The sequence below is a fragment of the Penicillium psychrofluorescens genome (genome assembly GCF_964197705.1).
Source record: "Penicillium psychrofluorescens genome assembly, chromosome: 4".
Classification (NCBI taxonomy): domain Eukaryota; kingdom Fungi; phylum Ascomycota; class Eurotiomycetes; order Eurotiales; family Aspergillaceae; genus Penicillium; species Penicillium psychrofluorescens.
Genome location: NC_133442.1, coordinates 2,544,966 through 2,572,952, shown reverse-complemented (window position 1 = coordinate 2,572,952; position 27,987 = coordinate 2,544,966). Strand labels below are relative to the sequence as shown.

General features: G+C 52.7%; 11 protein-coding genes across 11 annotated transcripts; 6 read left to right on the top strand and 5 right to left on the bottom strand.

Moving 5' to 3' along the window:
- Nucleotides 1-39: 39 nt before the first annotated feature.
- On the top strand, nt 40-1,068 carry PFLUO_LOCUS6600 (C-24(28) sterol reductase; the record flags this gene model as incomplete). Its single annotated transcript, XM_073784159.1, has 1 exon — nt 40-1,068. One exon carries the CDS (start codon nt 40-42, stop codon nt 1,066-1,068), a length of 1,029 nt encoding a protein of 342 aa, XP_073640642.1.
- A 49-nt stretch (nt 1,069-1,117) lies between these two features.
- On the top strand, nt 1,118-1,737 carry PFLUO_LOCUS6599 (C-24(28) sterol reductase; the record flags this gene model as incomplete). The annotated part of the gene is made up of 2 exons (XM_073784158.1): nt 1,118-1,663; nt 1,726-1,737. The coding sequence occupies 2 exons, from the start codon at nt 1,118-1,120 to the stop codon at nt 1,735-1,737; spliced, it is 558 nt and encodes a 185-aa protein (XP_073640641.1).
- A 1,762-nt stretch (nt 1,738-3,499) lies between these two features.
- On the top strand, nt 3,500-4,652 carry PFLUO_LOCUS6598 (uncharacterized protein; the record flags this gene model as incomplete). The annotated part of the gene is made up of 6 exons (XM_073784157.1): nt 3,500-3,505; nt 3,561-3,654; nt 3,707-3,794; nt 3,872-3,965; nt 4,050-4,383; nt 4,441-4,652. 6 exons carry the CDS (start codon nt 3,500-3,502, stop codon nt 4,650-4,652), a joined length of 828 nt encoding a protein of 275 aa, XP_073640640.1.
- Nucleotides 4,653-5,588: 936 nt separating this feature from the next.
- Nucleotides 5,589-5,968, top strand: PFLUO_LOCUS6597 (uncharacterized protein; the record flags this gene model as incomplete). Its single annotated transcript, XM_073784156.1, has 3 exons — nt 5,589-5,595; nt 5,633-5,796; nt 5,876-5,968. 3 exons carry the CDS (start codon nt 5,589-5,591, stop codon nt 5,966-5,968), a joined length of 264 nt encoding a protein of 87 aa, XP_073640639.1.
- Nucleotides 5,969-6,450: 482 nt separating this feature from the next.
- PFLUO_LOCUS6596 (uncharacterized protein) lies at nt 6,451-6,992 on the bottom strand (the record flags this gene model as incomplete). The annotated part of the gene is made up of 2 exons (XM_073784154.1): nt 6,451-6,922; nt 6,976-6,992. 2 exons carry the CDS (start codon nt 6,990-6,992, stop codon nt 6,451-6,453), a joined length of 489 nt encoding a protein of 162 aa, XP_073640638.1.
- A 459-nt stretch (nt 6,993-7,451) lies between these two features.
- On the top strand, nt 7,452-11,964 carry PFLUO_LOCUS6595 (uncharacterized protein; the record flags this gene model as incomplete). Its single annotated transcript, XM_073784153.1, has 3 exons — nt 7,452-11,507; nt 11,561-11,749; nt 11,800-11,964. 3 exons carry the CDS (start codon nt 7,452-7,454, stop codon nt 11,962-11,964), a joined length of 4,410 nt encoding a protein of 1,469 aa, XP_073640637.1.
- Nucleotides 11,965-12,795: 831 nt separating this feature from the next.
- Nucleotides 12,796-14,626, bottom strand: PFLUO_LOCUS6594 (uncharacterized protein; the record flags this gene model as incomplete). The annotated part of the gene is made up of 4 exons (XM_073784152.1): nt 12,796-13,591; nt 13,646-13,728; nt 13,778-14,451; nt 14,509-14,626. 4 exons carry the CDS (start codon nt 14,624-14,626, stop codon nt 12,796-12,798), a joined length of 1,671 nt encoding a protein of 556 aa, XP_073640636.1.
- Nucleotides 14,627-14,987: 361 nt separating this feature from the next.
- Nucleotides 14,988-16,404, bottom strand: PFLUO_LOCUS6593 (uncharacterized protein; the record flags this gene model as incomplete). The annotated part of the gene is made up of 3 exons (XM_073784151.1): nt 14,988-15,417; nt 15,480-16,062; nt 16,125-16,404. 3 exons carry the CDS (start codon nt 16,402-16,404, stop codon nt 14,988-14,990), a joined length of 1,293 nt encoding a protein of 430 aa, XP_073640635.1.
- Nucleotides 16,405-16,921: 517 nt separating this feature from the next.
- On the bottom strand, nt 16,922-19,189 carry PFLUO_LOCUS6592 (uncharacterized protein; the record flags this gene model as incomplete). Its single annotated transcript, XM_073784150.1, has 4 exons — nt 16,922-17,406; nt 17,578-18,349; nt 18,409-18,962; nt 19,183-19,189. The coding sequence occupies 4 exons, from the start codon at nt 19,187-19,189 to the stop codon at nt 16,922-16,924; spliced, it is 1,818 nt and encodes a 605-aa protein (XP_073640634.1).
- A 997-nt stretch (nt 19,190-20,186) lies between these two features.
- Nucleotides 20,187-22,050, bottom strand: PFLUO_LOCUS6591 (uncharacterized protein; the record flags this gene model as incomplete). The annotated part of the gene is made up of 6 exons (XM_073784149.1): nt 20,187-20,339; nt 20,401-20,490; nt 20,545-21,195; nt 21,275-21,474; nt 21,536-21,866; nt 21,925-22,050. The coding sequence occupies 6 exons, from the start codon at nt 22,048-22,050 to the stop codon at nt 20,187-20,189; spliced, it is 1,551 nt and encodes a 516-aa protein (XP_073640633.1).
- Nucleotides 22,051-22,812: 762 nt separating this feature from the next.
- On the top strand, nt 22,813-24,344 carry PFLUO_LOCUS6590 (uncharacterized protein; the record flags this gene model as incomplete). Its single annotated transcript, XM_073784148.1, has 4 exons — nt 22,813-22,850; nt 22,935-23,761; nt 23,824-24,194; nt 24,267-24,344. The coding sequence occupies 4 exons, from the start codon at nt 22,813-22,815 to the stop codon at nt 24,342-24,344; spliced, it is 1,314 nt and encodes a 437-aa protein (XP_073640632.1).
- Nucleotides 24,345-27,987: the final 3,643 nt, after the last annotated feature.

Below are 27,987 nucleotides of genomic sequence, written 5' to 3'. Positions count from 1 at the left end.
GTCCACGACTAACCTGCAATTGTTCTTCTACACAGGAAAATGGATCGCCCCGGGTTCATTGAGACGCCTGGCCGCCGCACTCGTGCCTCCGAGGCCAGCGAGTCCGATACTCCAGCTAGCCGATCCAAGTCGGCCACGCGCCGTCGCACGTCCGGCAGAGTCAAGACTGAGGAGGAGGAGGATACCCCGAAGAGCGCGACCAATGGCAAGGCCGCTGCCTCCAAGTCCAAGTCCAAGTCGTCAAATACCAAGGCCCGTCGCATTGTGGACGGCTGGGAGGAAGGACTCGACCCCAAGATCGACTACAGTGGTCACTTCGAGTTCGGTGGTTCTCTCGGCGTGCTATCCATGATGATTGGGTTCCCCATGCTCATGTACTACATGTGGATTGGCGCGACCTACTACAATGGCAAGTTCCCTCGTCCCGCTGAGGGCCAGAGCTACTCCGAGTTTTTCGTGCACCTGGGTCAGTTGGTATACACGGGTGCGTTCCCGTCGCTTAAGGCGTGGACCATCTATTGGGTTTTCTTTGTCTTCGAGGGTGCTTGCTACGTTCTTCTTCCCGGTGTCTCAATGATGGGACGGCCACTGCCGTACATGGGCGGCAAGCAGCTGCCGTACTACTGCTCGGCCGTGTGGTCTTTCTACACGAGCATTGCGCTGGCATTGGGTCTGCACTTCACGGGTCTCTTCAAGCTCTACACCATCATCGACGAATTTGGGCCTCTGCTTAGTGTCGCGATCCTGTCGGGATACCTGGTCTCTTTCGCCGCCTACTTCTCGGCCCTGTACCGCGGCGCGCAGCACCGCATGACTGGCTACCCCATCTATGACTTCTTCATGGGCGCCGAGCTCAACCCGCGCATGTTCGAGATCCTCGATTTCAAAATGTTCTTCGAGGTGCGCCTCCCCTGGTACATTCTCCTGTTCCTGTCTATGGGTGCCGCCGCTCGCCAGTGGGAGATCTATGGCTATGTGTCCGGCGAGGTCATGTTCCTCGTCATGGCGCATTTCCTCTATGCCAACGCCTGCTCGAAAGGCGAGGAGTGTATTGTATCTACCTGGTGAGTTTCTTGATTCTGGTTCGTGGATCCTCACTGACACCCTGATTAGGGACATGTACTACGAGAAATGGGGCTTCATGCTGATCTTCTGGAACCTGGCTGGCGTGCCCCTGAGCTACTGCCACTGCACCATCTACCTGGCCAACCATGACCCAGCCACTTACCACTGGAACCGCTTCTTCCTTGCCTTCCTCTTTATCGGATACCTGTTCGTGTACTGGGTCTGGGACACGACCAACAGTCAGAAGAACCGCTTCCGCCAACAGGAGCGCGGCACCTTGGTGACCCGCAACACGTTCCCACAGCTCCCTTGGCAGACCGTCGAGAACCCCAAGACCATCACCGCGGCCGATGGCTCCAAGATCCTCGTGGATGGCTGGTACGGCAAGGCCCGCAAGATCCACTACACCTGCGATCTCTACTTCGCCTTGAACTGGGGCCTGATCACCGGTTTCTCGAGCCCGTTCCCCTGGTTCTACCCGGTCTTCTTTGCCTGCATGATCAGCCATCGCGCCCTGCGTGACATCCAGCGGTGTCGGACCAAGTACGGTGAGGCTTGGCTCGAGTATGAGAAGCAGGTGCCTTACCTCTTCGTTCCCGTAAGTGATCATATCTTCCTGAAGCGCTGAAAACGTCGGTGTACTAACTGTCCATGACACAGTATGTCTTCTAATGGCAGCCCCAGTATAAACGTCCGGGCCCTTTTTATTTCTTCCTTCTTAATCCCTGTACAGCGGCTGTGAGGTCGTTGTCTGTTAGCCCACAGCCGACTAAAATTGCCAATGTTTCCAAACTTTTCCAGGATTCCGTTTGCACATGGCCCGAGCTATTTTCTTTTTTTATAATGTTTGTCTTGGTTCGTCATTTTGGATTCCTCTGTTCACCCGAGGGTTCGGGTGACTGTTCCCTCCACCTTTTTTATTGGTTTCAATGTATATTATTCAGTGATTTGATCGAGCTCTTCCGTTATTTTGTGGTTGCGTAGGATTCTTCCGCGTCGGTTTTCTTGACCCGCTAGACCTATCACCTATTCACAGCAGAGCGATCGAGTCGAATGGAGTGTAATACTTGCGAGGGAACTAATTTTGACGACGCGGTTGGTCTTCTGCTTTTTTTTTTGGGTGAATTGCATCCATTCATTTGGGTATAGTTTCGTCTCAACAGGTATCTCATAATGACGTACGTACTTTAATCCGGGGCAGACTGCCGTGAAGGGCAACACCAAGCCTTATTTCACGCCTGACGACCCTGGTTGAACCAGAGAAATGATGTGCAAGTTCTTGGTGGAGTTGGATGCGCTGGAGGAAACCCGAAAACTTGTTTTGAGGAAGTAGGCCGGGAAGTTCTTCTCGAGCGGTGCTTCGATGGCTTCTAAGACATAGGATCATGCAAGTGCCTCGACTGTCTCTTCTTCTGCATGCTTAATCTTGCATTGTCAGGTCTCCATTTCCACACAGTCTCCCAGCCATGCATAACATCCCACCGAGCCCCTGGTTCCAGTCTGGATGCGGTGGATTGGAAACGAGACCAAATGACCTGTTTCAAGGGAACAGGAGAAAGAACTAAAGGGCACCGGAGAGAGAAACCACGCCCTCGAATTACTACGCTCAAATTTTGGACTGGGAGGAATCTATCCTTGCCAACCTTTGTTGATTATTCCCGGTTGTCAGCATCATCACTATCGCCACTATCCTTGGTGCAAGGGCCATCGAGCTGGGCTAGGGATGATCCGCACTGCAGGTGGCCGGAGTGTTTACCCTCACTGTCTGTGCGGTCCTGCAGCCTGGAGATAGTCCCGCTGAGTGCAGTCAACATGGTTCTAGGAGCCCCCCTCCAGGGTCCCTCGACAGTAGCCTAGGTACGTAGCCTAGGTACCTGAATAAGTACCTCGATAGTCACGTCGCACAGTGTAGGTACTTCCGTGGTCTACTATTAATAATTTCCACGTACCATGGGTGGGTGACTGGGCTAGTGTCCCTGTTTCCCACCCGGTCACTAACGCTCTTCGTCCTTAGTGCCAGTCTAGGCTCCTCACCACACTCGCTCTGTCTCCTTCTGTCTCTGCCTCGTTAGTTCTTCTCCACTCTTTGTGTCGCTTCACATCCTCATCCTGGTTCTTCTTGCGCTGCTGGAGAGAAGGTCCTCTCCCATCTTCGTCTGTCGCACCACCACACTCTCTCCAGCGATTCTCGACTGGCCGTGGCTGGCTCTGCGCGCGGGTCAGGGGGCTTGATTCATTCTGGTCGTCCCTCACACCCTCTCACCACTCGTTTTCTCGCGTCTTCCTGATCGCTTCAATTCACCATGGGGTCGACTCAATTCGGGAATTTCCACGTGAGTGCCGCCTGGATCGTCCGGGATCCCACCATCAACAGAGACTGACCGCCGCTGCGTATGACAGGACTTTTGTCGCGACTCGACATTACCCGTTTGCAATGTCCGTGAGACCCTTCTACCCTCCCTAAAGTATCAACACTGACTCGCCTCGCGCTCCAGCTGTTCAAAATCAACGTTCCGCCCGGTGCTCCTTATGGCGGCTGCGCGCTCACGGGCATCGAGTTGAGCGGGGGCAGACATCTCAGCAATTTAGGTAGGACCGGGATAATCTGGGAAGAAAGACGGTCGGCTGATACGGGCGACAGGTTCCATCTTGCTGGCTTTCATCGCCATCTTGCTCTCGCTGTTTTTGATTTGGAGGTCGGACAAGAAGCACGCCGCCGTCGGGCGACGGTATGCAACCCCTCCCCAAAAGAGACCCTCTGTTTTTGGCTACGGGCAAGTTCAACTGACGCACGGGTGTTCAACAGTGAGATGCAATTGTTCCTGCTGGGATTCATCATCATCGAGATTTGCGAGATCTTCACGGTCGGCGGCATTCCGCTCCATGATACGGTTCGGAAGGTAGGAGATCATCTCGGCGCATTTTCCTCGCGCGTGGAAGAAACTGCAGGGGAACTCTTGGCTGACGAAAGGGGTGTGATCTAGGGATTTTCAGCGGTGCATGTCGCGGCGATCGCTGCCACTTGTTGGATTCTGCTCTTGAATGCGCTGGTGGGCTTTCAGTTGCTTGACGATGGCACTCCGATGTCTCTCAGTCTGATCTGCATATCTGCCGCGGTCCTCTTCATTGGCACCGGGTACATTGCTCTGGACACGGGATTCAACTGGACCGGTCATTTTGAGCCTAGCCATTTCGGCGACAACCGCAATATCGGCCTCTATGTTTTGTACCAACTCTTCCCGCTAGTCTGCCTGGTCGTTTTCTTCGTCCTGGAGGCCATTCTGGTGCTCTCGGTGCTGGGCGAGTTCCGGCCAATGAGTATGTGTGGCCCTCCCTGCAAGGGAGAATTTGCTTTGCTAACGGTTCACACTCTAGTCTTTCTGACTGCCGCTGGTCTGTTGTTCGCCATCGGCCAGGTCTTCCAGTACGTGGTCAGCACCTACGTGTGCCATGGCACACATGGGAAAATCAACGGCACCCTGTTTGAAACGCTCTTTACGCTGCTCTCCGTCGGGACGCTCTGGGTCTTTTGGAGCAGTATCACCGAGGACGACTGGCCCCTGCCTGTGGGAGGTGGCTACAACTAAGTTAATTGATTGATTCCCCGGCTTGTTTTTTTCTCCTGCTTGATTATTCTTTTTCTCTCATACATACGCCATCCTTCCTTCGGACTCTTCGAGATGCTCAGCTTGTTTCTGTCACGATGACCAGAACTTTCGACGTTGTGATACTACATTTCTTCGAGTCATGTTTCACGAATCACCTTTTGCTTCTGCCATGTTCCGCGGGTGCCATGTCTTGTATGTTGGCTCTTCTTCACATGATTTATCGTTCCTCAAATATACGTTGGGGCGTTGCGATCTGCCTGGCGTGTGCTTGTTTGAGCCACCAGACCCCGTTGGCGTGTTTTTTTTAGTGTGTGCGCAATTGTCAGATACCTCTCCGCCATGTACTTAGGTTATAATTGATGTCCGATACTTATCTTCACTTGGAGTTCTTTCCTAAATGCGTCACTACAGCAATGTCTGTACGTTGTGTACCGAAGCGCTGCCAATCAACAGCACTCATTGCCGTCTCCCCTGGTACCTTCGGCACTTGAATATCAAATTGCATCCTGGTCATTCCTCCGCAATTTATACCACAGGTAGCATCCGCTCCCGTCGGAGAATCTCCAATGCAACCCGGTGTGACCATTCTCGACCTCACTTCGTCTCCTTTGGTCAGCTCTTCGCCTGGAGAAGGGTGTGACATTGACTACAAGGGTAGCTTCTTCGCCGAGCAGATCTATCTTTGGTCTTGTGCTTGAATCAAGTGAAACCGGGCATTCGCTATATAAAGTGCCTTCTCAGACTAGCCATGGATGAATAGACCTACTTGCCAAGCTTCAGATCTAAGAATAGAGAATTAACAATGCGCTTCTTGAAAATCGCCGCTCTCGTCCTCGCCTCGGGCTTGACCTCCGCCGTGGCAACGCCCCCAGTGCTGGTGGAGCGGGTGCCCGAAGCTACTTGTCTGTCAGCCTGATGAGGGGTTTGTCAGTGGTATATACTTACCAAGAGATATTCAGTGCAAGAGAAGAACAGGGCCGTCATCGACAACAACCTCCTTCCGCCCAACTGCAGCCTGGACTCGTGTCTCGGCTTGACCGGCGAGATCACCTGTATCGTTTCCGCTATCGCGAGCGGCGATGCCGCTGCTCTGCAGAAATGTCTTTCGAATGGCGTCAGCGAGGTATGTTTCCATCTGTGCACAGTCTTTGATATCCACAATGTGTCCGGGGGCTGACCTTTTCGGTGAACTAGATCTGCAGTTGCGCTGCTTGTATCCCTCTGGTGGCCAACATTCTGTCTGCATTGGGCCTTTGCTCGGCGGCGAATTCTACGTTTACTCCTCCCGTGGTTAATGCTTGAGGTCGTTGGACAGGCAAGTCATTCATTCATGAGATAGGACGTTATATTTAGTTAGGCTAAGCTATAACATTCCTTTGCTCTCTTGTCTATCATGATTGGCGACACTCCTTCTGAAACTGGAAATGTGATTGATTCCATGTATACTGCGGCTGCTGAGCCAAGCATTATTTGTAGCACAGATTCAAGAGTGACATCGGGCTCTTGCCGTAAACTATTTCGCGTTTCTCTGGCAGTCTAATGAATACAATAGTTGCAAGGTATATACAGTAGTAATGAAACGAACAGGCGTGTAGGAAATTCTACACGCAAGGAAACCCATGCGGTTTATTCCCTCCTAGCCACAGAGGAACCTGCCCAATAGTCCAAAGGATATGATCAATACACGTGTTTTTCCCCATCAGAACGGGAGATTGAAGGGACCAGCCCTGCCTTCCCCCCCATAATTAATTCAGGGTTTTTGGGTCATCCACCCAAATTATAGGCGAACCTTGACATCCACGCAAGGGAGAGTCCATTCCCGACGCCCGAGTAGACTCCGCAACCATTCCAAGCCGACGCCCGTCCACTCCTCCGGTCTGGGCTCCAGTCCGCGCGAAGCTAACTGCTGTTGTACACCTTCGACTGCAGCGCCCGCCAACGTCTTGGCGGTTGAATTGATAGCCTCAAAGACAAAACCGGCCAGACTCTCATTGGGATCGACCGCCAGAGAGGTGCCGTTGCCCGAGATTGAGGGATAGTAATCGGGTGTGGAGTTGTAGCGCGGCGCAAACCAGTTGCTGCGCAGATCAAAGATGCAGCGGTCTGCCCAGTGGCAGGACGAGATGAAGAGAATCAGCAGCAGGGCTGAACAGTAGATACATGGCCGGTGGATTATATAGGTTAGGGCAACGAAGGAGATGATGAACAGAGGGGATGCGTTGGTTGGAATGAAGAGAAGTGGTAACCAGCTAAACACAGAGAGGTTAGTTAGGTTGTTGAAACGACGAATGGAGGACCTTACCTTCGGAGGCAAAACATAGTGGTGGATGTTGGCAGCCCGCGGGCTGGGGTGGGATGAAGCGCAGAGAGATAGCAGGTGTGTATGGCAGCAGGTACATAGGTCGAAGGTTGTTGGTTACTTGATTTCCGCTGATGCCGGGCAAGACGAGGCGAGTGAGTGGGTTAGTCATCATTTGTGACGGTAACCTGACGGTAAACCAGAATTACCGCCAGCCCGAGCATTTTGTGCTTCTCCAACTGCTGGCTTTTCTTGTTCCATCCTTCCTTCTTCTCACCCCCTTCAACTCCTTCATTGATCTTCCATCTCTCGTTTCCACCTTCTGCCTGTCAATCTCTGTTACTGCCCAGCTGCTGTGTTTCCCTCCCCTTCAACTCTCTTCCACCGCCTCTCCCTCTCGAAAGAGAGCTCTCGGAAGCTTTTGCTGCAGAGCTACAGATCGTGCGGAGGTCGCCTGTCATCCCAGGTGCGCGACAGAAATGTCCACCCCCAACGATCTTCAGGCTCTGCTGGCCAGCATCCGGCCTCGCCCTTCTCCGACCAACGCTACCGGCCAGGATACCTCCCAGCCCCAGCGTCCGTCGCAGTACCACCACCCGGGTCTGTTCCCACCGCACCCACAGCAGCAGCAGCAGCAACAGCCCTACGACGGGCAGAGTTTCGCCCACCTCCAGCCTCATGGTTACCACCATCCTTCGGTCTCCTCGAATATCCACAGCCCTGCGCCTGTCAATACCCCGCCGCACCACGGCTCTGACATTCTGAGCCCCAATGTCCCGACGCCTCGCAGCGAGTGGCCTCCGCAGCAGCCACAGCAAGCCGAGCCCGACCGCGCCGCAAACTTGTTGAATCTCCTCAAGTTCAAGCAGGTTGCCAGTCCTGCTGCGCAGCCGCAGGTCCCGATCGAGCAGCCTCAGTCCCTGCCGGCCCAGGAAGCCTCGCCGCACGAACGAAATATTTCCGCGTCTGACTTTGTTGCTTCTCTGTTCGGCAAGCAGGCTGCCCCTGCTGCTGCGCCCCCGACGCAGCCCAGTCAATCCGCCGCCAATGCGGCTGGTCCTAGCGAGAATACCCAGGAGATGTTGCTTCGTCTGCTCAACCGGCACCAGCCTGTGGGACTCGACGGAGAAGATTCGCCGGCCCTGTCTGCAGCTCTGCGTCCTCAGGAAACCAAGGACACCCTTATGGAAGTCATGGAGTCTATCCCAGTGGAGCCTGCGAAACCCGAAAGGGTCGCATCTCCTTCTTCCAAGGAGTCATTGTTCACTTACGTCAACCCCTTTGATCAATTGGCCGCCGTCTCGCCTCGTAACAAGTCTCCACAGCCCAAGCATGTCCCCGAGACCCTGCCGAATGTGTCCAAGACCAAGAAACACAAGGTTACTGCTGAGTCCACCCCTGTGCTTGAACCTGCCGAGAATCAAGGCAGGAGCGAGACCCCTGATTTGGATGAGGGACAGCAGCAGGCTGTGAATGATGTCGTCGGTCGTCTCGTGGACCAGATTGGCCGTTCGCTCAGCGGCAGTGAACCTAAGCCCGCAGCGAAAGCTTCTATTCCCAGCAATCAGGAGCAGTCGATCCAGGGGGTTCTGTCATCTGTCGCCAGTCACTTGCGAGAGACCGCAGGCGAAGCGAAAGATGCAGCCGCAGAACTCGCGACGGATGCCGTTGCAGCCCCCGCTGGACAGGATGTGAATCAAAATGCTGAAGCTCTAGCCGATAGCTGGGAAAGTGCCGAGGATAGCGCTGAAAAGGACGAAGATCGCGTTATCTCCGTGCACAATTTCCCTCTCCGGCCGTTCATTACCATCGCCGTGAGGTCTCAATCCGGAAAGCTGCCGACATTCCGCGATGATGGAGTCATGGACATTGCTCGATTGAAAAAGGAGTTCGATCAGCTGGACCGGTCCCTGACCGCAGCAACTTCTGAATACATCGTTTATGCCCTTGCCAAGACCGGGGGTATCAGAATTATTCGACAGGACGATGGCAGTGACCGGCAGGTTTTCCGCTCTACTCGTGACCGGGTATTCAATGTCGCTCTCTGTACGTCGCCGTCTGCCACCGGCGCCTCCGAGGTGCAGGCGATCCTTGGAATTGGGGTCAGTGGCGCCGTGTACTGGGCCTTAATCTCTCACTACGACAAAGACTTGTTTGATCTGGATGCTCTGGAGAGCGAGAGTCTGATATTCCCTCCTTTCCCGGCTTCTGACGAGAACACCTCCGGCGGCCAGCTGAAAACGCGGGCTAAGCGGAGCACTCGTCATCCCGATCTGTTCGCCATCGGTCGGGGAAAGAACATCTATATTGTGTCTCCCCGGGCTGCGATGAACTCCGACTACGGCGTCACTGGTTCTCAGCGCACGGTCAACACGGAGAAGTTTCTGAAGGAGCGTGCCCTGAAGATTTCCACTGGCAAAGCTGGCAAGGATTTTGTCTTCAGTGACGATGATACCATCATCGCTTCGCTCGACAAGACCGGCCGACTGCGCTTCTGGGATATCTCCGATGTCCTGGATGACCCCAATTTCATCGACGGTGTCGTCTCGAATCTGAATGAGGTCCGAGTCCCGCTCAACACGTTTGTGACTGGCTCTCCCGCGGAAAAATCGTGGCCCACGTCGGTGCTGTTCATCGACAAACTGCGCGCTTACTCAAAGAACATGGCACTCCGCTATGTTCTGGTCGGGCTTAAGCAAAACCACACCTTACAGCTCTGGGATATTGGGCTGGGCAAGGCTGTGCAAGAGCTGAAGTTCCCGCACGAGAACGAGTCGGACGCCATTTGCAGCGTCAACTACCATCCATCATCGGGGATTATTGTCGTTGGACATCCCACTCGCAACTCGATATACTTTGTTCACCTGTCTGCGCCTCGGTATAACCTGGGACAGATGACGCAGACGGCGTATATCAGAGCTGCCAGCGAGAAGGACAGTACTCTTCCGAAGCCCGAGTCTACCGCCTGTCTGAGCGGCATCCGGGAGATCTCTCTGGGCTCTAAGGGCCAGCTGCGAAGCTTGGAGATTCTTCCCATCACCAAATCCAGCCGTGGCACCGAGGATACCGGCCTATTTGAGCTGTATGTGATGCATTCTCGCGGGGTCACCTGCCTGACCATCAAGAAGGAAGATCTGGGCTGGACGCCCGATAACAAGGTCATCCGTCCTGTCGATGCATTGGCAGAAGGCCGTATCGAAATCAGCGAACTTCAGTCCTTCCCCAGCTACGTTACTGATGATCCGTCTATCAATGGCGATTCGGCTTCTACTCCTTCTCGTGCGACCACCAAGGAGCCACCGAAGAAAATGGACGTTGTCGAATCAATTAGCGGTGCTACTCCTTCGCGCAACACATCGCCGACCAAGCCACCCAAGAAGAAGGCTGGCGAGGAGCAGCCTGAAGCTCCCAGCGGAGCCGATAAGTCTGAAAAGAAGAAGAAAAAGAAAGCCGCTGCCGAAGCCAAGGCAAAGGAACCTACCGCCACTGTTGGTGTCGAAACTCTGCCCAGTGAGCAGTCAAAGAACGAGACACTTGCCTCGTCCACCGCTGCTATGAATGCGACTCAGGCGGCGGACCGTGGCATGCCACCTGCTCTCGCCTCTGCGCTCCCTGGTGGTATGTCGGCCGACAACTTGAACAAGCATCTCGAGACGCTCCAAAGCACCGTTTCGAGCGAGTTCAACAAGAGCCTTGGTCGCGAGTTTGAAGACTTGTACCGTCGGTTTGACGACGAGCGTCGCAGCTGGGATGCTGCCTCATCCGCAAAGCAGGATCAAGTCCTGCGCCTGGTCTCCAGTACGCTGTCTGACAATGTCGAGCAGAATCTGGCTCGCATCGTCTCCAGCAGCATCCAGACGGACGTGGTTCCTGCCATCACCGATGCCACCTCCACAGCGGTTGGCAAGCAGCTGAACAGCATCGTCTCCAAGCAGCTTGGCGCAACCATCACGGCCGAACTTCGTCAGGTTCTTCCCACGGCGGTGACGAATGCCTTGCAGCAGCCAGCGGTGATTAAATCCGTCTCGGATTCAGTAGCTCAGAAGGTTGCACCTCGTGTTGAGGCTGAGGTGTCCAAGGCTGTGCAGAGCTCTATCGCTCCACTGATCGAGAACCTGGCGCGCTCCACCAAGAAGGCCGAGACAGATATGGAAAACCATTTCCAGGCCCAGATCAGGCGCTACGAGTCGCAGCGCCAGAACGATAATGCGAAGATTGAGGAGATGTCGATCATGCTGCGGGATCTTTCGAACACTGTGGCTTCCTTGGCTGTCAGCCAACGCCAGGGGCAGGGCCAGAGTCCAGTCGCAAATGTCAAACGCGCTTCGGTCGCCACTTCAGTCCCGCGTCCAAGCGATACCAACGCGCGCGCTCCTCCACCGCAGGCGGCACCTCGAGCTGCTCCGGTTCCCCCGGCCCCTGCTCCGGTCCCTGCTGCGGCCCCGTCCGCTCCACCGAGGAGCGCCGAGGAAGCTGAACTGGCCGAGATTATGCAATTGATCAACGCCGGGCAGTTCGAGGAGGGATCTATCAAAGTTTGTTACAACCCCCCCTTGTTTCATAGCTGTCGCTAACATTGACCCTTCAGTGGTTGCAATCGTCGCAACAGGCCGACCTATTCGACAACTTCTTCGTTCGCGTGCCCCCATCCTACCTGGCCCGTCTTTCGCCAATCATGACGCTGTCCGTGGGCGTCGCTGTCACCACGTCTCTGCAGACGAACATCTCTCAACGTCTCTCTTGGCTGGAAGTGGTTCTCCAGACCGTCGATGCCAGGGTATGTTATTGTCTACCTGCCCTATCAACCCCAATTACTAACACTGTCAGGATAACGACCTCCGCGAAGTCGCGCCCCGGATCATGGATATCCTGAGCCAGCGTCTCAACAACCTGTACATGGCTGTTGCCGAGCGCAACCCGCACGACCCGATTCTCCGAATGATTGCGCCGCTCTCGCGTCGTGCGCGCGAGCTGCATGATCGGAGCAAATAAGCTCATTTCTTGAGGAGCTTTGTTTTCATTTTTATGATCTACGCGCCCACACACGTCCGTGCCAAAAGTCACCAGATTTGCTTTTCAGCATAATGTGTAACGATATCCAAGCATTCATTCAATGGGGAGAAGAGGTGCATGTGCATGAAGAGCGAAGGGGATGGAGAATAGAGGGGAGGGATGTGGAGAAGTGAAAGACGAGGCGAGAAGAAGGTGCTGCCGACTTTTTTCCTGTGCATTGTTTTTGAGTATTTTTGCCACGATCCATACTCAAGGTGCTTTTGTTCTTCCCGGTTATTTCTATTTGTCTTCTTTGCCTGCGTTGGGAGAAATCTCTACGGATATCTGGCTTCGAGGCGAGACATGAATACGGCAATTGCATTAATGGGCTGGATCTGGCTGGCGCTGTTTGATTTCGGGGTCGAGATTGGTGACGATGAATGTGTTGTTTGCTTTTTCACTATGCGGTCAATTTTTCTATGGCCATGGGCTCGTCCCTTTCGGTACTTATTTTGAATAGCACATAGCATTCCTGATTTGCTTCGGTCTCTGTTCTGCTTGTAGGGCTTGAGGAGAATCGTCCATTCGTTTCAATCTATGCATTCCACGCTCGGTCTAAGGATTAGATGTGATAGATCTTGCAATGCATTTATACAAACTAAACTAGGTCTATATATGCAGTTCTACATCCATGAACTCTCTCCTCGACATATCGTCTTCTCGCATCCATCACAAACCAACATAATAAATCATCACTCTAACAACATCCCCATCCAAACTCACGACTACATCCTCTCACATCACATATCTAGCTCTCAACTCAACGATCCCTCAAGCATCAGGCGTAGATCGCTCATGCTGTCCATTAGACACGCCGCCCTCAGGCTCCCGGATGACCAAATGAACAGGCCGTTCCGGTTCACCCTCCTGACCGACACCAAATCGAACCTGGCTCGACGGCGAATGAGAAGGAATGACTGACCGACCGACCTGGAAAGGAGGCGGCCGCGGAGGCTCTTCCCGGTCGTTCTCGCGCTTACGACTCCGACGGCTCGGCTCTGCACTGTCAAGCCGTGGAGTCGCCGTGCTGTGCGTGTGTCGAGGGTTGTCGATGGGCACTGCCTCTGGCTCATCTATGCTGGTGCTGATCGCACTGGAGATTGTCCTGGGGAGATGGTATCCGGCTTTTCCAAGCGGGACTGAGAGGCCATGCACAACAATGCTGCAAATGACCAGGAACCAGACCACTACCTTTACCGTCTCGGAGAGCTTCTCTGCGTCTTCTCGGATGTGTCCGTCAACCGTAATCTCCATCAGGAATTCTCGACAGATAGACAAATAGAAGATGGCCCCAACGCCGATAGGACCAAAGAACCCGACAAACGCGGCTTGTTGCATATGTTCGATCTGATGGATGTATTTGTGCATGGCGAAAATGATTGGGAGCCGGCGCACAAGGAGAATCAGAACACCCAGGAAGATGAGCCGATAGATTGGGATGATGTCGTTTTTCAAGAAGAGAGTCCACGGACACACAGCGCCAAACCACATGAAGACCGAGAGGTTGAGCAGCATGTCGATGGTCGGTTGCAGCGAGTCGTCCATTGTCTCCAGGCGAAACCAGTCACTGTGTTCCTGTCAGTTTCAGGCCGGCGCCATGTGTCATGAGCAGACAACTTACTCCTGGGTAAAAACATTTCCGGCGACGAAGCATGCTAGAAGGTCATCTGTTCCAATCAGACCGCAGGTTCCCACGATAAATAACTGGAATCAAAATTAGCAACGGCCACCCCAAGCGCTGTGTGAAACTCACTGCGAGAGCGAGAGCGAAGACCAGGAAGCTTTCCCGATCCACATATCGTTTCTCCTCCGCCCAGTGGAGAAGCTTCCTCGAAAGCCATCCCACCACGACGCCATACGCGACACTGAGCAGAATCGTATAGACCCACGTCTCATAAACCCACAGCCCAATCGCCTTCCCAGCACCCCCGCTATATCCTTCCCCTCCCATTCCGATATACTTCATCAAGTAAATCCCCAAGAACAGGAACGGATATCCAAGTCCATCATTAGCCCCGGACTCGGCGATGATGATCCTCTGCAGCGGACGCGGGACATGCTTATCGGCAAACTTGCCCTTGACAATCGAATTGGACAGCACGGGGTCGGTGGGCGTCACGCACGCACCCACTATCATGGCATGCAGAAATTGGATATTCGGAACCATGGCGAAAATGATCAGGGTGCTGCACATCCACATGGCTGCCATGCCCGGCCCCAAGAGTAAGGACAAGCTCTTCCATTCTATCTGGAGATAACGCTTGGGGAGTTGCACACCCGCAAGGACTAGCTGCACGCCCAGGACAAGGCGGGTGAAGTGTAAGGTGATGGCGTCGAGATTCGCCGCTGAGTGAAGAGCGTAGTCTTCGGGTCGGATGAAGTTGGCTGCGTGGGGGGAGAAGGCTACGCCTGCAAGCAGGGAGATCACTGTATCTCGGTTAGGAAGGCCGGCATAACAGCAGGAACCCCAAATAAAAGACTTACGGGCTTCGGAAAGGTAAAAGCGCTCCTTGCATAAGTAGGAGACCAGCCCAAAGAGGGAGATAAAGCCTCCTAGCGTCGCGCAGACAATGTTGAAGTTGATGAGTGAGAGAGTCGGCATTGTCCGGACTCTTTGGGGCTCTGCTCGATAGTGCAAAACAAGGTCACAGTGAGTGTTATCGAATCATCGTTTGGCGGATCTGGATGGCGCGGAGCAGGGCGATCATGGGTGAAGTTGGAGATGTGCCAGGCAGATGAAAGGGGTTGATCGCAAGTTCCAGGCTGGGCTGGTCGCGGACTGAATCACTAATCCTGAGCAACGGGTGTGGTGAGGAAGAGAAAAGTTCGAGGTGGGGGGGATAACCCTTAGACCGGTTCGTGCCGACCGAGGCCAAGATCTCAGGTACAGACTACACTACTGACGTGGTATCCAGGTAGTACAGTCGTTGAATGGTCATTAATTGCCAACTACATATCGGACACTAAAAATCCTCCTCAAACACCTCGTCCGGAATATCACGATTAGCTTCTCGCGCCTCTGCCTTGGCTGACACGCCCTCTTGGGCTCCTTGGACCGCTAGCTGATCGGCTGCCTCATTGCCGGGATGTTTGTTATGGCCTTTGACCCATTCAAACAGCGTCTTGACCTTCAGTTCGGTGCGCTCCTCGATCTTGACCAGGATCGACTCGACCAGGTCCTTGTTTTCCACCGGCTTACGGTCCTTGGTCATCCAATTGTTGCGGCGCCAGTTGATAAACCATACCGTCACGCAGTCAATCGCATACCGGCTGTCCGTGATGATGGTGACATCGCGATGGCGGGGTGCAATATCAATCGCCCGCAGAATCGCCGTCAGCTCCGCACGCTGGTTCGTCTGGCGACTGCCCTTCAATGGCTCCGAAACGTTTCTGCTAGGATGATCGACGTGAGTCAGAAGCAAACGATGGAGCATCTCAGGAAAAGCAAGACAAACCTTGAGTCCCCGGGCCCAAAATATACGCCCACCCCTGCCGACGCCAACGGTGTTCCATTTCGCAACGAACTTCCGTCTGTGTATATCCGTAACATTCCTGGGATCCCTGCAGATTGTGTCTTTGTAACGGCCTTCTGAGCCGCCGTTTTGTAAACCACCTTGCCTGTCGCCGGATCCAATAACACATTAGGATCAAAGCCGTCCTCCGCCCCCTGTGGCAAAGGGCCGTCGCCAGCTGGATATTCGGCACCGTCCGCATCTTTCGGGGTCCCATCTATGATACCCGCACCGCCAGGAAGTTTCGAAGGCTCGCCAAACCCAACAGGTGCACGCCGCTGCTCTTGTCCTTCCTTCACGAACGCCTCCGCCTCTTCCCGAGTGGGAAACTTCCGATACCGTGGCCGTGTGAACCCGCGAATTTGCTCTTGTGCCGTTGCCCAATCCGTGTACACCCCTGGTACGCGACCTCGTTGTATCCCGTAGAACCTGGGTGGTCCGCCGTTTGAGCTAGCTCCGGGAGCGGAGGGCAGGCTCTTGCCCTTGATAAATGCGGTGGCTTCTTCGTGTGTGGGGAAAGCTTTGACTGCAGGAGTTTCTTGGTGTGAGTGTTCGGACCAGCTTAGCTTTGCGAATGAGGGCACTCACAAATTGCGCCCTTGTACCCCGTTATTTGAGCCAGGCAGTCTTGCCATCCAAAGTAAATACCTGGACTGAACCCTGCCTTGACTGCATAGTATTTGCTAGGGGCGCTGCGTTTGCGCTTGGTACCGGCGGTAGGCGTGGGAGGATGTTTTGGAGGGGGTGAGGCTTTTGGCGCGGTAGCCGGGCTGGGTGAGGGTGTAGGTTCGTTCATGGTGGATTGAACGTCGCGAGTGATGCTCGAGAAAGGTTTGTGGGTGCCGAAGGGGGAGTGAAAGTTGGGCATGGGGAGCCGATACGGTGTCTGCGCGTCGTCGCGGTGCGGGAATCGGAGCCGCGATCGACAGCTCAGAAGGGAACACCAAGGTCCCGACTGCGGGGCCGAGTACCAAATACGGCGAATCGTGCTGGGTGGAGAGAGAGGAACGGGCGTTGAAAGTGCGATCAAAGGTCGTAGGGGCAGAAGAGAAAAAGAGAAGGAGGAGGAAGAAAGAAGAAAAGAAAGAGGGGAAGGAAGGGAATGTGAGGGGCACAATGAAGGAATGGTCAAGATGCTCAAGATGCGAAAACAAATATGAATATGACAGGAGAGAAGATAGCAACATATAAGTAGAAATATATTCTAGGAATATCTCTATCTTGCTTGATCTATACTAAGTTCAGGGAACGTATAATGACCCTTACCTTCAGAAGGCATAGAGAGTATCGACACATAATGAATTTGTTTTTCATATATACTACAACCTAAGCATGGAATATCATGGATGCCTCTTTCCGATTCTGGCATGGGACCCGAATCAATCCTAGTCATCTCTACCCTTACGACTGAAATCGGCCTGGCGCACGTTGTGGGGCTCATGGGCAAAGCAGTCGGCGGCGTTGATGATATCTAGAATCACCGCGGCGTAGATGCACTTCATATTCAGCATGCCACCTGCCTGAGCTGCGCCGTGCAGACGCTCTCGCAGAAGCTCAATTGGCTGCCACATGACTGGGACGAGGTCGGTGACGGATTTCTTGAAAAAGAAAGGGTTCAGGGCACTACGTCGCAGACGGTGTAGATCATGCGATTGAGTACCAATAGCTAGAGCTCTGTCAATGATATTTCCTTCCTTGTAGACGGTGGAGGACCCGGTGGAGACGGGGAGATATACCGCAGGGAAGGGCCCAAAGGCCTCCGCGACGCGCAGTGGCTTCTCTGCGCGGTCATTGGTCTGCTTGGAGACCTGATCGAAGAGATTGGGATCATCGATACGCACTTCATCGGGGCTGATGCGGATGACTGGACCTGGAGGGGAAACTATACATTAGATCGGCTCTAGGAAGACGGTGGGTGCGTTTAATACCATACTTGCGATGTAGGGCCAGAAGCTGGAAGGTGAACTGGCCACTTCGATCCAGATCGTAGTACCATTCATACACGTAGGTGAAATCATTTAGCTTGGACTTCTCTCCTCACCAAGCCAAATATGATACAGCAGCTTCCCACCATCGACTTGTCTGACCGCCGAATGCCTTCCCATGGACTCATACTTCCAACTATTCTCCCACGCTGCGCCAAGTCTATCGACGCTTTCCCGTGTGTTCCAGCCCGTTTGTTGCTGAATCTCTTGCAGAATGCGGACGCATGCATTCCGCTCCGGCTCTACCACGAGACACTGACCCGCCATGGTCAGGAGTTGGACGGCATTCGCCCATGCGATGGAGCATCGATTCGCCAGCGAGTTGGCGACAATCTGGCGTGCGTAGGTCTGTGCTTGGTGAGTCACGTCGGGGCGGGAGAGCACTTCGAGGCGACTCGCCTGCGAGCAAGGCGTGCAAATGGTGAGAATGAGAAACGCAGTATGCAGCATTTGCCATGCTGCGGACACGGGACCGTTCAAGTAACGCACAGGCTGGAAGGGATTGTCCTCTCCATTCGGAGGTAGAATACTGAGAGGTGAGCACACAGCTGGCGCTTGGCTCTGGTGGCGCACCAGCTCAGCTTCAAGCTCTGTCCATCGGGCGGCGTGAAGTTGCACAGCGCGTTCGTCGATGTCATCGAGCGTGCGACTCCAGAAATCGTGAACCGTCCCGAGAAGAAAGACGACCTTTTTCTGCCATGATTCGAGCGTCCATGTGGCCGGATCAGGGAATACGCCCATAGGGATCCATTCTTTAGGTTCTAACGCTATCGGCTTGCCGGCACAGAGAGAGGCAAGGATAATCATCCTGCAGTAAATCCAGAATGACTGTATACGAAGATTCAAGTTAGCCAACATGATCACAGCATGAAGAGAACAGGACGTACAGCCTGGGCCAAACCGCCGCTCGTCCCATGCCAACCATGCATCTTGAGAAGATCTCCCGTCCCCTTGAGGTGCAGGCCCCAATCCGTGGCCTTGCTCTCGATCATCTCACAGTGAGCGACAAGCAGACAGCTCGCAAATACCGCAGGGTCTGGCCCACTATCCTGTAGCCGCTTGGACAGCAGGTTGATAGCCGCGTTGTAGTATGTCAAAGCCTGCTCGTGATTGTGTTGCTGCTGTTCATTGACGAGGGAGTACTGGCGGGCGGCAACGGCGACACAGGCCAGCAGGACAAGCTTGTCGTTTAGAGCGAGTTGCGGCACGACGGTTGAGAAATATCGCGGTGCATCGTCGAACATGTCGAAGCGTGGGCCGATGAAGTCGACGTATCGCCAGAGGAAAAAAGCATCAGTGGGGTCCGTGATGGGGGCAGCGTGGCCGGATAGTGCAGGCCGTGGCGACGGGTGCTGGTCTGATGGGACGCTCGAGGCCTCATCGCTCACTCTTATGACCTGGTATAGGTCGGAGACCTCTTGCGTTTCATCCACAAAGGTCGCTGTTACTCAGGCGTTAGATCGATGATTGTTTCTCGGGCGAGAACCACCGTCGGTAGGTACTGCTAACCTGGACCTTCTACTGTCTTTGCGGAGACAAAGTCCTCTAACCGGCAACCTGCGGGTGCCTTGAACTCGAGCGCGGTGAAAACAACCTCTTGACCAAGAGAACACTCAATTTCTCGTCGCTTGCATAGAGCACAAGGTCGAGATTGATCACACTTGACATGGCTCTTGCGACACTGCTCGCAGGCTTGACATCAAACGTCAGCGTTCCTGTTATGAAAGACAATGGCATCTCATGTTTCATTGCCTACCTAGCTTGGATCTCGAGCTAGGCCCTCGCACTTGTTTCGGCAAGGATTCCCGCAAGCGTGGCATCGCAGAGTACTGATCGAGCAGTCCTACGTATTTGAGGGTGCGAGATATTATGAGCACAGATCAGTCCAGTCATTGATAGCGCATGCTTTCCAGGATTTCCCTAGGAGAGAATAGAGACTCCGAACCGGATGCGCGGACCAATTGTGGTAACTTGGTCCGTGCGAAAGAAAAAAGATGGGGTTATTCCGAAGACATGAGAAAGTCTGGAGTTGGAGACAAATGAATCTGACGAATCCGGGTGGAGAACTGATTGGCCACTCATGACCCAATTGGTAATGTAGGAATGTGGTCCAAATCACCAGAGAGAAGACGTCTGGCATTCTGGGTATAAGCTGGCTACCTCTTTCATACTACACAATCCATAGTGAGCCAAATCAACGCACAGTGCCAGGGACATAGTGCTGTACAAATCCTTTATTTATGCATCACCTTGGTTCGACTGGCACGTATATGTATATGCTCGACTAGTTGCTCGGTGCATAGCTGAGTATGCTTCCAGACCTTTCGGATAAATGCTTCCAACAACAACATCTTGCATTTAGCATCGTCATCATCAACTTTGATTATGAATCTACTCTCTTTTTGGCTTGACAGAATTTGCCCTATCTCTCTTGTTTTCCTCTTGTTCCCTTTTTGAGAAGTCGCCGATCCACGCAAAGTGATTACGACGCCTGTGCCTGCGGCCGTTCCCTTCGACCATCTCAATGCTTGATTTTATGCGGCTGCTTTTGTACATTGGAGTGATCCCTGATATGGCTTGTTTCAGTTTAGTCGGCACTTGAAAACCGATAATCCGCATTACAAGATAGCCACCCCTGGTTGCCTTCAACAAGGGAAAAGTGCGCTCAATCTGATATCTTCGCGTCGTGATCTAGTACTTCAGCGATACTAGTACTCTCAGAAAGCCCAAGTATCCTCCGAGCCTCCTCAATAGGTATGTTGTACGGCATTGTCTTTTCCTTTTTGACCGGGTTCCCACCCGCAGCGAAGATGACGTCCTGGAAGCCAAAATATTAGCCTACTATGTCTTTTCATGCTGTCTCCTTCGATGGTACTCACAAGCTCTTCGAGACTTCTTTTTCTGGTTTCAACTAGGAAAAAGTAGATGATGGGTACGAAGCAGGCATTCAAAATGGCAAAAATGATGTACTAAACACACGTTAGGTTAGCCACAGACCACAGTACACAAAGAAGCAGACTTACCGTCTTCCAGCCGATATTCTGGAAAGCGGGTGGGATAATCATGACCACCACAAAGCAGAACAACCAGTTGCTAGCGCTCGCCAATGCATTAGCCTGCGCGCGGCATCGCAGGGGCGCAATCTCGGCGCTGTACAAAAACGGCCCTCCAACCCAGGCGAGACCAAAGAATGTATTGAAGAGAAACAGAAACCCAGCAGCGACCAGTTGGCAGGTGCGCGAATCTGTGCTTTGAAGCCCAGCAATGACGGCAAAGCAGCAGGCCATGCCAATCGTAGTCCACAGAAAGGCCCGACGACGCCCGAGGCCTTCTATGAGCAACACGGATAGAAGCGAGCATAGAGCATACTCCAAACCGCCCATGGCAGCGATGAGATGCGATGTGCTGGCGCCCAGGCCGAACGACTCCTGCAGAATCTTGTTGGCGTACGTCGAGACCAAGTTGATTCCAGATATTTGCTGCGCCGCTTGCATGAAGACTCCAATGGCGACACGGTGGAACGTCTTGGTCTTTCCCATGTCCAGCATTTCTCTGTAGGAGAACGGAGCGAGTTCAACCTGCGCTTCGAACGAGGCGACGATTGCCTCACGTTCAAACACTAGGTCTGGGTGGTTCGCAGGCAGGCCGCGAAGCTTTGACAGGTTGTATGTGCCCTGCAAGCATTGTACTGTCAGCGAGGCATCTTCACCATCAAGATGAGCCTGGGTATGGCAAGCAAAGAACGAAACAGACCTCTTCAATTTTGCCGTGTTTGATCAGCCAACGGGGTGACTCAGGAAGAAAATTGATAAATATAAAGACGATCAACGCCGGGATGAGCTGGATGCCCACGGGCGTCCGCCATTGCGCTTGACCCTTAACAAAGAAGAAGCCATAGCTGACGAGCTGACCACAAGCAACACCGAATGTCTGTAAGCCACCCTCAATCATGACTAGATCAAGTCAGCCATCTAGTTCTCGAATACGAGAGAAATGAAGAAGACTACTGCTTACCCCAACGCCCGCGACTATGCGCTTTTGCACACTCAGACTGCCATGACGGCACCGTGGCGACCTGTAAGCCGACGCCGATGCCGCTGATGACGCGGCCCACTACCAGCTGAGATATAGCCCAGGCACTAGTCTGTAACGTGCCGCCGATGAGCATGAAGAGCATGCCAAACCAAACGGTCAGACGACGACCGAGGCGGTCGCCAATGTCCAAGCAGGCGAGGGCACCGACAAGAGCACCGAGTTCAAAAGAGGCGATCACGATGCCCTGGACATTGGCGTTGTTCATCTCGGGAAAAACAGTTAGGAAGCTTTTCTCAGTAATGAGACCGCCCTGTGTTTGTTCTTAGACCGGGTGTGTCATGTGGGAAAGCTAAAGAAAGGTAGTATACCATGATGCTCATGTCGTAGCCGAAAAGCCAAAATGCACATGCTGCAATGCCGGCAACGAGAATGTTGAGCTTCAGACCCGACACGCCCATGTGGGTTGTGTATTTGGTCAATGGGAAGATGGCCATCTTTGCGAAGTGAAAAAGGAACGTGGGCTAGGTATTCTCTCGGTGTGAGGTAAATTAGATGAATTTAGACTTGGGACATCTCCCATAGCAGCAACTTAAATGTCCTGATTCCAACTTGAATTTATAAGTTCTCAGAATAGGATTTGATGAGGTGTGTAAACCTCAGGGCAAGGTCGGGGAATTTTAGACTAAATCCATCCGGAAGGCACCCAGCTCCGAGAGCTTTTCACAGCGGGCCAAAAATACTGGGGCGGACAAAATTTGCAGAGGAAGTTCTCAATAAGGTTGGATACCGCGGAAGGCAGTCATCGCCGAGAGTAGATCGCCGTCATTGGTGTGGGGAAGCAAAACCTGATACAACCTGCGCATCCTATCCGCATCGGAGCCAACTGCCTTCCGGGGACGACCCCCGTAGTGGGTTGTCCACGCCTCGCCCCCGTACCCCCACGGTTCGGGTATTTCTCCACAGGTCCATATTGACTTTGGCAAGTTCCGAAGATTCCTAAGAGCCAAAGTACCCAATAACATTGGAACGGGAATTTCGGAGGTGGCAGTAGGAATGACCCTGTCTCCGGAAGGGAATCGAGCCCGATGTGTCGCTGTTGAGGGGTGAGGTGGAGCATGGTTTTGTCGAAATTTCTCCGTACAAGATATATAAAGTATGCAAAGCATATGAATGTGTCTGCTGCTCGTCCGTAGCAGAATTTTACGCTTCAAGATCTGTATCTCAAGTTGCGCGTTTCCTTAACGCTGAACCACACGATGCCTTCCGCTTTGAACCAGTCCTACAGCAGCCCACTGTAAGTGTCAATACCTGCATAGCACACCTCTCAAGCACACTTTGTCCTCAAATCATTGCTATTATGTGGCTGAACTCCCAGCAGTTCTCTCAAGGTCATTGGCCACAATGCGGGAACATCCATGGACGGGGTCGACCTCGTTTATGTCCACTTCACCCAGGATAGCCCGACAACGCCGTTAAAGACACAGCTCCTGCACTATGGAGAATACACGATGCCTAAAAAACTCAAGGCAAGAGTCATGAGGGTCATTAAGGAGAACACCACGACGCCCGAGGAATTGGCCATCATCAACATCCAGCTGGGGGAGGTCATTACCGACGCCGTCAATTGGTTTGCGCAGAAGAACGGTTTCAACGTGGCAACGGACGTCGACCTGATCGGTGGCCAGGGTCAGACTATTTGGCACCTACCGCTGCCGGAGCTCTTTGAGGGCAACCAAAGCCGGGCACATCTCGACATGGCTGAGATTGCCATCATCGCCGCTAGCACTGGCGTCACCTCACTTGGCAACTTTCGAGTGTCAGACATGGCTCTCGGCCGGCAAGGCTGCCCGTTATTTGCGGCTCTCGATTCCCTTCTACTGAGCCACCCGACGCTCAACCGCGCTGTGCAGAACATCGGCGGCATCGCAAACTTTTCGATCTTACCCCGAGGCGCTGCCGAGGAGTGTTACGACTTCGATACCGGACCAGGCAACGTCTTCATCGACGCGGCCGTGCGGTACTTCACCGGCGGCCAGCAGGAATATGACAAGAATGGTGCCATGGGCCAAAAGGGCAAGGTTGACCAGTCTGTTGTAGATAAAGTGCTCCAGGGGCCGTACTTCGTGCATGATATACCCAAGACTACTGGCCGAGAGACGTTTGGTGATCGGATGGCGGAAGATATCTGCGATGAGATGCTGGCCCGTAAGTTCGACTACTCTAATCGAAACAGTGGTTTCGGCTAAAAAAAAAACGTGGCATTGCAGGCGGAGCTACCCCAGAGGACTGTGTCGCCACCATAAGTCGCATCACAGCCAAGTCCCTGGCCGACGCCTACGAACGCTGGGGTCCACCAGGAGGTGTAGACGAGATCTACATGGGCGGCGGTGGATCTAACAACCCTAACATTATCAACTACCTCAAGCAGCGCTTGCCCAACACTCGCATCGTCCCCATATCCGAGATTGGGATCCCTATTGGCGCAAAAGAAGCTCTCGGCTTTGCACTACTGACGCTCGAGTGCTTCGTCGGACGACCCATGATTGTGCCCAAGAGGACCGAATCGGACCGTCCAGGGTTGGTGGGCCAGATACAGCCGGGCAAGAATATGCATCGCATCCGACAGCATGTTGCTCGGGTAAGTTGAACATTCCCCCCTAAGAGCCATCAGGCACCGTACTGGATAATCTGACACTGACCTCGACGACAGTTTTGGGGAGATTTTCCTGAGGAGCATGTGAAATGCACAACAGAGATGATTCTTCTCCCTTCTCAGTGCAACACGTAACATATTGTGGTGGAAGTTCACACATTGGCGTCTGCTGGGTCGGATAAAAGCGGCGGTGGTAATGTGGACACTGACTTGTGCCTTTGATCTAACATATAACTGTCTGTGGGGGATTGATATCCGGCTGTAATACTATTTCAAATGTGATGCAGTGTGAGAAGCGTATATCTAGTAGTTCCAATCACCTTCTATACAATTCCTGTATACTACTCTTTATTATGTTAGTCCCATGCTTTTCGCTATTTCTAGTTTGTAGAAGGAAGGTTTCTTTTAGGGATGAAGCGGAGCACATACGTTCGTCCATTAATTAGAACATAACCTCCGAGAGTAGCCAATTTGATGGAAACAATATCTCCTAAGTCTTCACACTTGACATCCGCGAGAGAGGGAAACTTGAACCCTAAAGGACCGATATGCAGTCTTGTGAATGGAGGAGAGTTACTTTGCCTCGTAGAACCAAGTAGGCAGCGTCGTCATTACCGCTATGTAAGAAATCTTCTGAAACAATTTCAATTTCTCCAACCTCGTAAGAAACGTACTCGTCACCCTGGTTATTTTTCCCCGAATCAAGTTTTCAAACATCTCACAGACATTGTTGCTGTTCTGCTTAAGGAAGTAGATATCTAGGACACGGTTCAAAAGATCGAGATCTTACGTCCAGGCATTATAAACTGTCGTAGCCACTGTGGTCATATCCCTGAACGCAGTTTTGATAGCTTCAACCTTTGTTTTATCCGTGATGCCAGCCACGGATGGCAGTTCACGACGTTGAAGCTCAGCGAAAAGGCTATAAGCAGATATTTGCATGTTAGTTGAGACCAGTGGATAGTGTGAAAATGACAAGGCAATACTCGTAGATTTGGACTTTAGATTTGGGTATTGTAAAGCCTCGGACTAAAGCAGCAAGGCTCCAAAGAGGAAACAGGATACGTAGCCAAAGCATATTGGCTATATATAAATGCGCTAAGCCAACACAGATTGGCTTCCTGGCCCCTTTATTGTTATTAAAAGATTCTCTTGGTCTGTAGTTAGGGCTGCCGGTCAACCACAAGGAAGACACGGGGTCAAAAACTGAGTGAAACCGGGTCGTCCCCCTGGAAGCAAGGAACAGCAGCAACCATGAATCCAATCAATCGCCTAGACAAAACAGCCTCGACGGATCTTTCTATGTCTACTACCATTGGCGATGGATTGGCCGCGCTCTATGATCATGTGAACCACTGCCGGAGTTCTAATTGTCTACATGCTAAAGCTTTGTATGAAGAAATGCACTCTCCTTGTGAGTCGCAGCCACTTCTTGAGAGCGAAACTGAAGCCTTGCAAACTAAGTCGGGCTTCAGGCCAATTAGCGACTTATTGAAAATGGTCAAGAGAAAGTCGACTTTCAATCCGAATTAGTTCCGCAGCTCTAATATCTGTATCGGGGCCCATTCCGTTCGACAAAAAGAGATTCGGTATTTGTCGCATTTCCTACTTGATATAGCAAAGCTTGCTTTTCTTCAACAACGGCCGGATGGTGTAGTTGGTTATCAAATTTTCACGTATCCGGGACTGCCTATGAATTACGCGATACGGTTTAGCGTTCCCCTGCTCCACGCTATCCAGGTGCGTGTTTCTATAAAGTCCCCTCCATCGCCGCTTCAACTTTTCACGGTTTTTTCACCTTTCTGCTGTTAGTTTCTCTCCGTTTCTCATGCGCGTCCTGCTAGTGAGGCTTTTTTGCCATTGATCCGGATTACCGAGCTCCGCCACCCCCTTTATCGCCGGCGCGAACTGACCAGTCCTTTGCGGTCCTTCGAGTCCTCGAGTGCAAGCTTCGGTGCTTCCCTCGTCCCGCCACGTTTGCACTCAGCTCCACCCCCCCCCCCCCCCCCCCCCCCCCAATTGCGCTCAAGATGAGGCTTTTTTGGCCCTTCGTTCGCTACGCCGACTGGCAGATCGGCTACCTCACACGTCAATCGATCGGTGGATCGTCGAACGTCCGCGCCTCGAGGCGCATTCACCCTACGCTCGTTCTGGACCATCTCCAATGCGCAGCGGGCTTCTAGTCTGCCTTGGGGAACCAGTACCTGGAGAGGATGTTGGCGGCCTTGGATGATGATGTTCGCATTATTTCGGAACCGAGGAAGACCGATTCGTGTCAGTCTGTGATTGTTAAGTTCGCGAGAGTTTACGAGACGAACACAGTGACTATCCATCCTTTCGTGACGATCATAAGGTCTCACCACAACCACTTCAAGACTCCGGAACGATATCTGAATCTCTAAAAAGCCACTAGGCGACCTCGTAAGACTATGCGCAAGCAAGCATCCATTCCTCCCGATATACGCCGGTTTTCCGTGCAGCGGTTTGCATTCAGACATCTACGTTGCCTCTCCTCCTGCCACCGAGTGCACCTTGCCGCCTTAAGCCTCGTTGGTTTTATGATCGATTGGCGCAGAGGATAAGTTGGACGGATGAGAAAACATGTTTTACTCCTATAGCAATGGCGTCATGCGGACTAGAGATGAGGAGGGAACGTTTCGTTTGCTCTCCTTGTCTATGGAACGACCAGTGACCGGAGCTCAATCAACTCATAGGGCGCAGATGACGTAGATGCGCAGTCCTCTAGGGATAGCAACAATGTATTGCGGGGTGGCAATTAGATGTAGTGAATGAGCAGGCTCTTCATTCGTGCGGTAGTCCCCTACTCTCTACATTAGACCTAGAGACGATTGGTAGACAGGCCTCGTCTGAATGCGATCCTGCTGGAGCTTTTGCCGTCTGAGGTTGAGACTTTACTATGCGAATCTACCTTAGCTTGCAGTTTGAACAAGGCGTGATCGGTCTGACGAGAGGTATAAAGCCGTCTATCTCGCACGCTATCTGCGTGAGAACAGCAGCCAAGAATCCAATTTTTCTTATCTCAAACCTAGTACTCAAATTTACCTATATCATCCTATACATATTTTGTTTCCAACTTCTACTCGCTATAGTCAACATGGCCTTTTTTATAGACAAAGCACGCGAAGCCTCCGGTAAAGGATCTTCTATAAGCACTATTGACTTCGCTAACTTATATTGCGTAGCTTTAATCCCCACCGAACTTTGTGAATTGCCTGAAGTGGTCGTACGGGATTCCATCGTTTCCCCCGATTTAGGCATAGAGGCCAACCCCATAGTGATTAAAGATGATCTTGCTCCATTAGGCTCGGCAATCAATCCCTTTGTGATCTATGTTAGCGAAGACTTTTGCCTAAGGGCTTAGATCAATTTAGTTCTGATGCCGATACCGAGATCATAGCTACACCGGAGTTCTAGGAGAATTTGATCGACGAAGGCTTTCCTACCCCAGCAAATAAGGGTACGGATGTTGGTCCGACCTCTCTCCTTGCGCCAATTGGGCCGCCAGCCTACAAGGATACAAAAAAGCTTCAAAGCATCGATCAATTATCCGTGAACCATATTCACTTAGGCGACAAATCACTAGAAATGACCGAGAACTCTTTCAGCATGTCGAAGGATTACTCTGGTCGTGAGGCCGCAAGGTGTAGGAAGGCTACAAATTGGCAAGCGGGTAAGTTTTGGGTGATGGCTTTTCAGCTATCCTACTAACGATTGTTAGAAAGCGAGCAAAGCTTAGAGCAACACATTTCGAAAACAG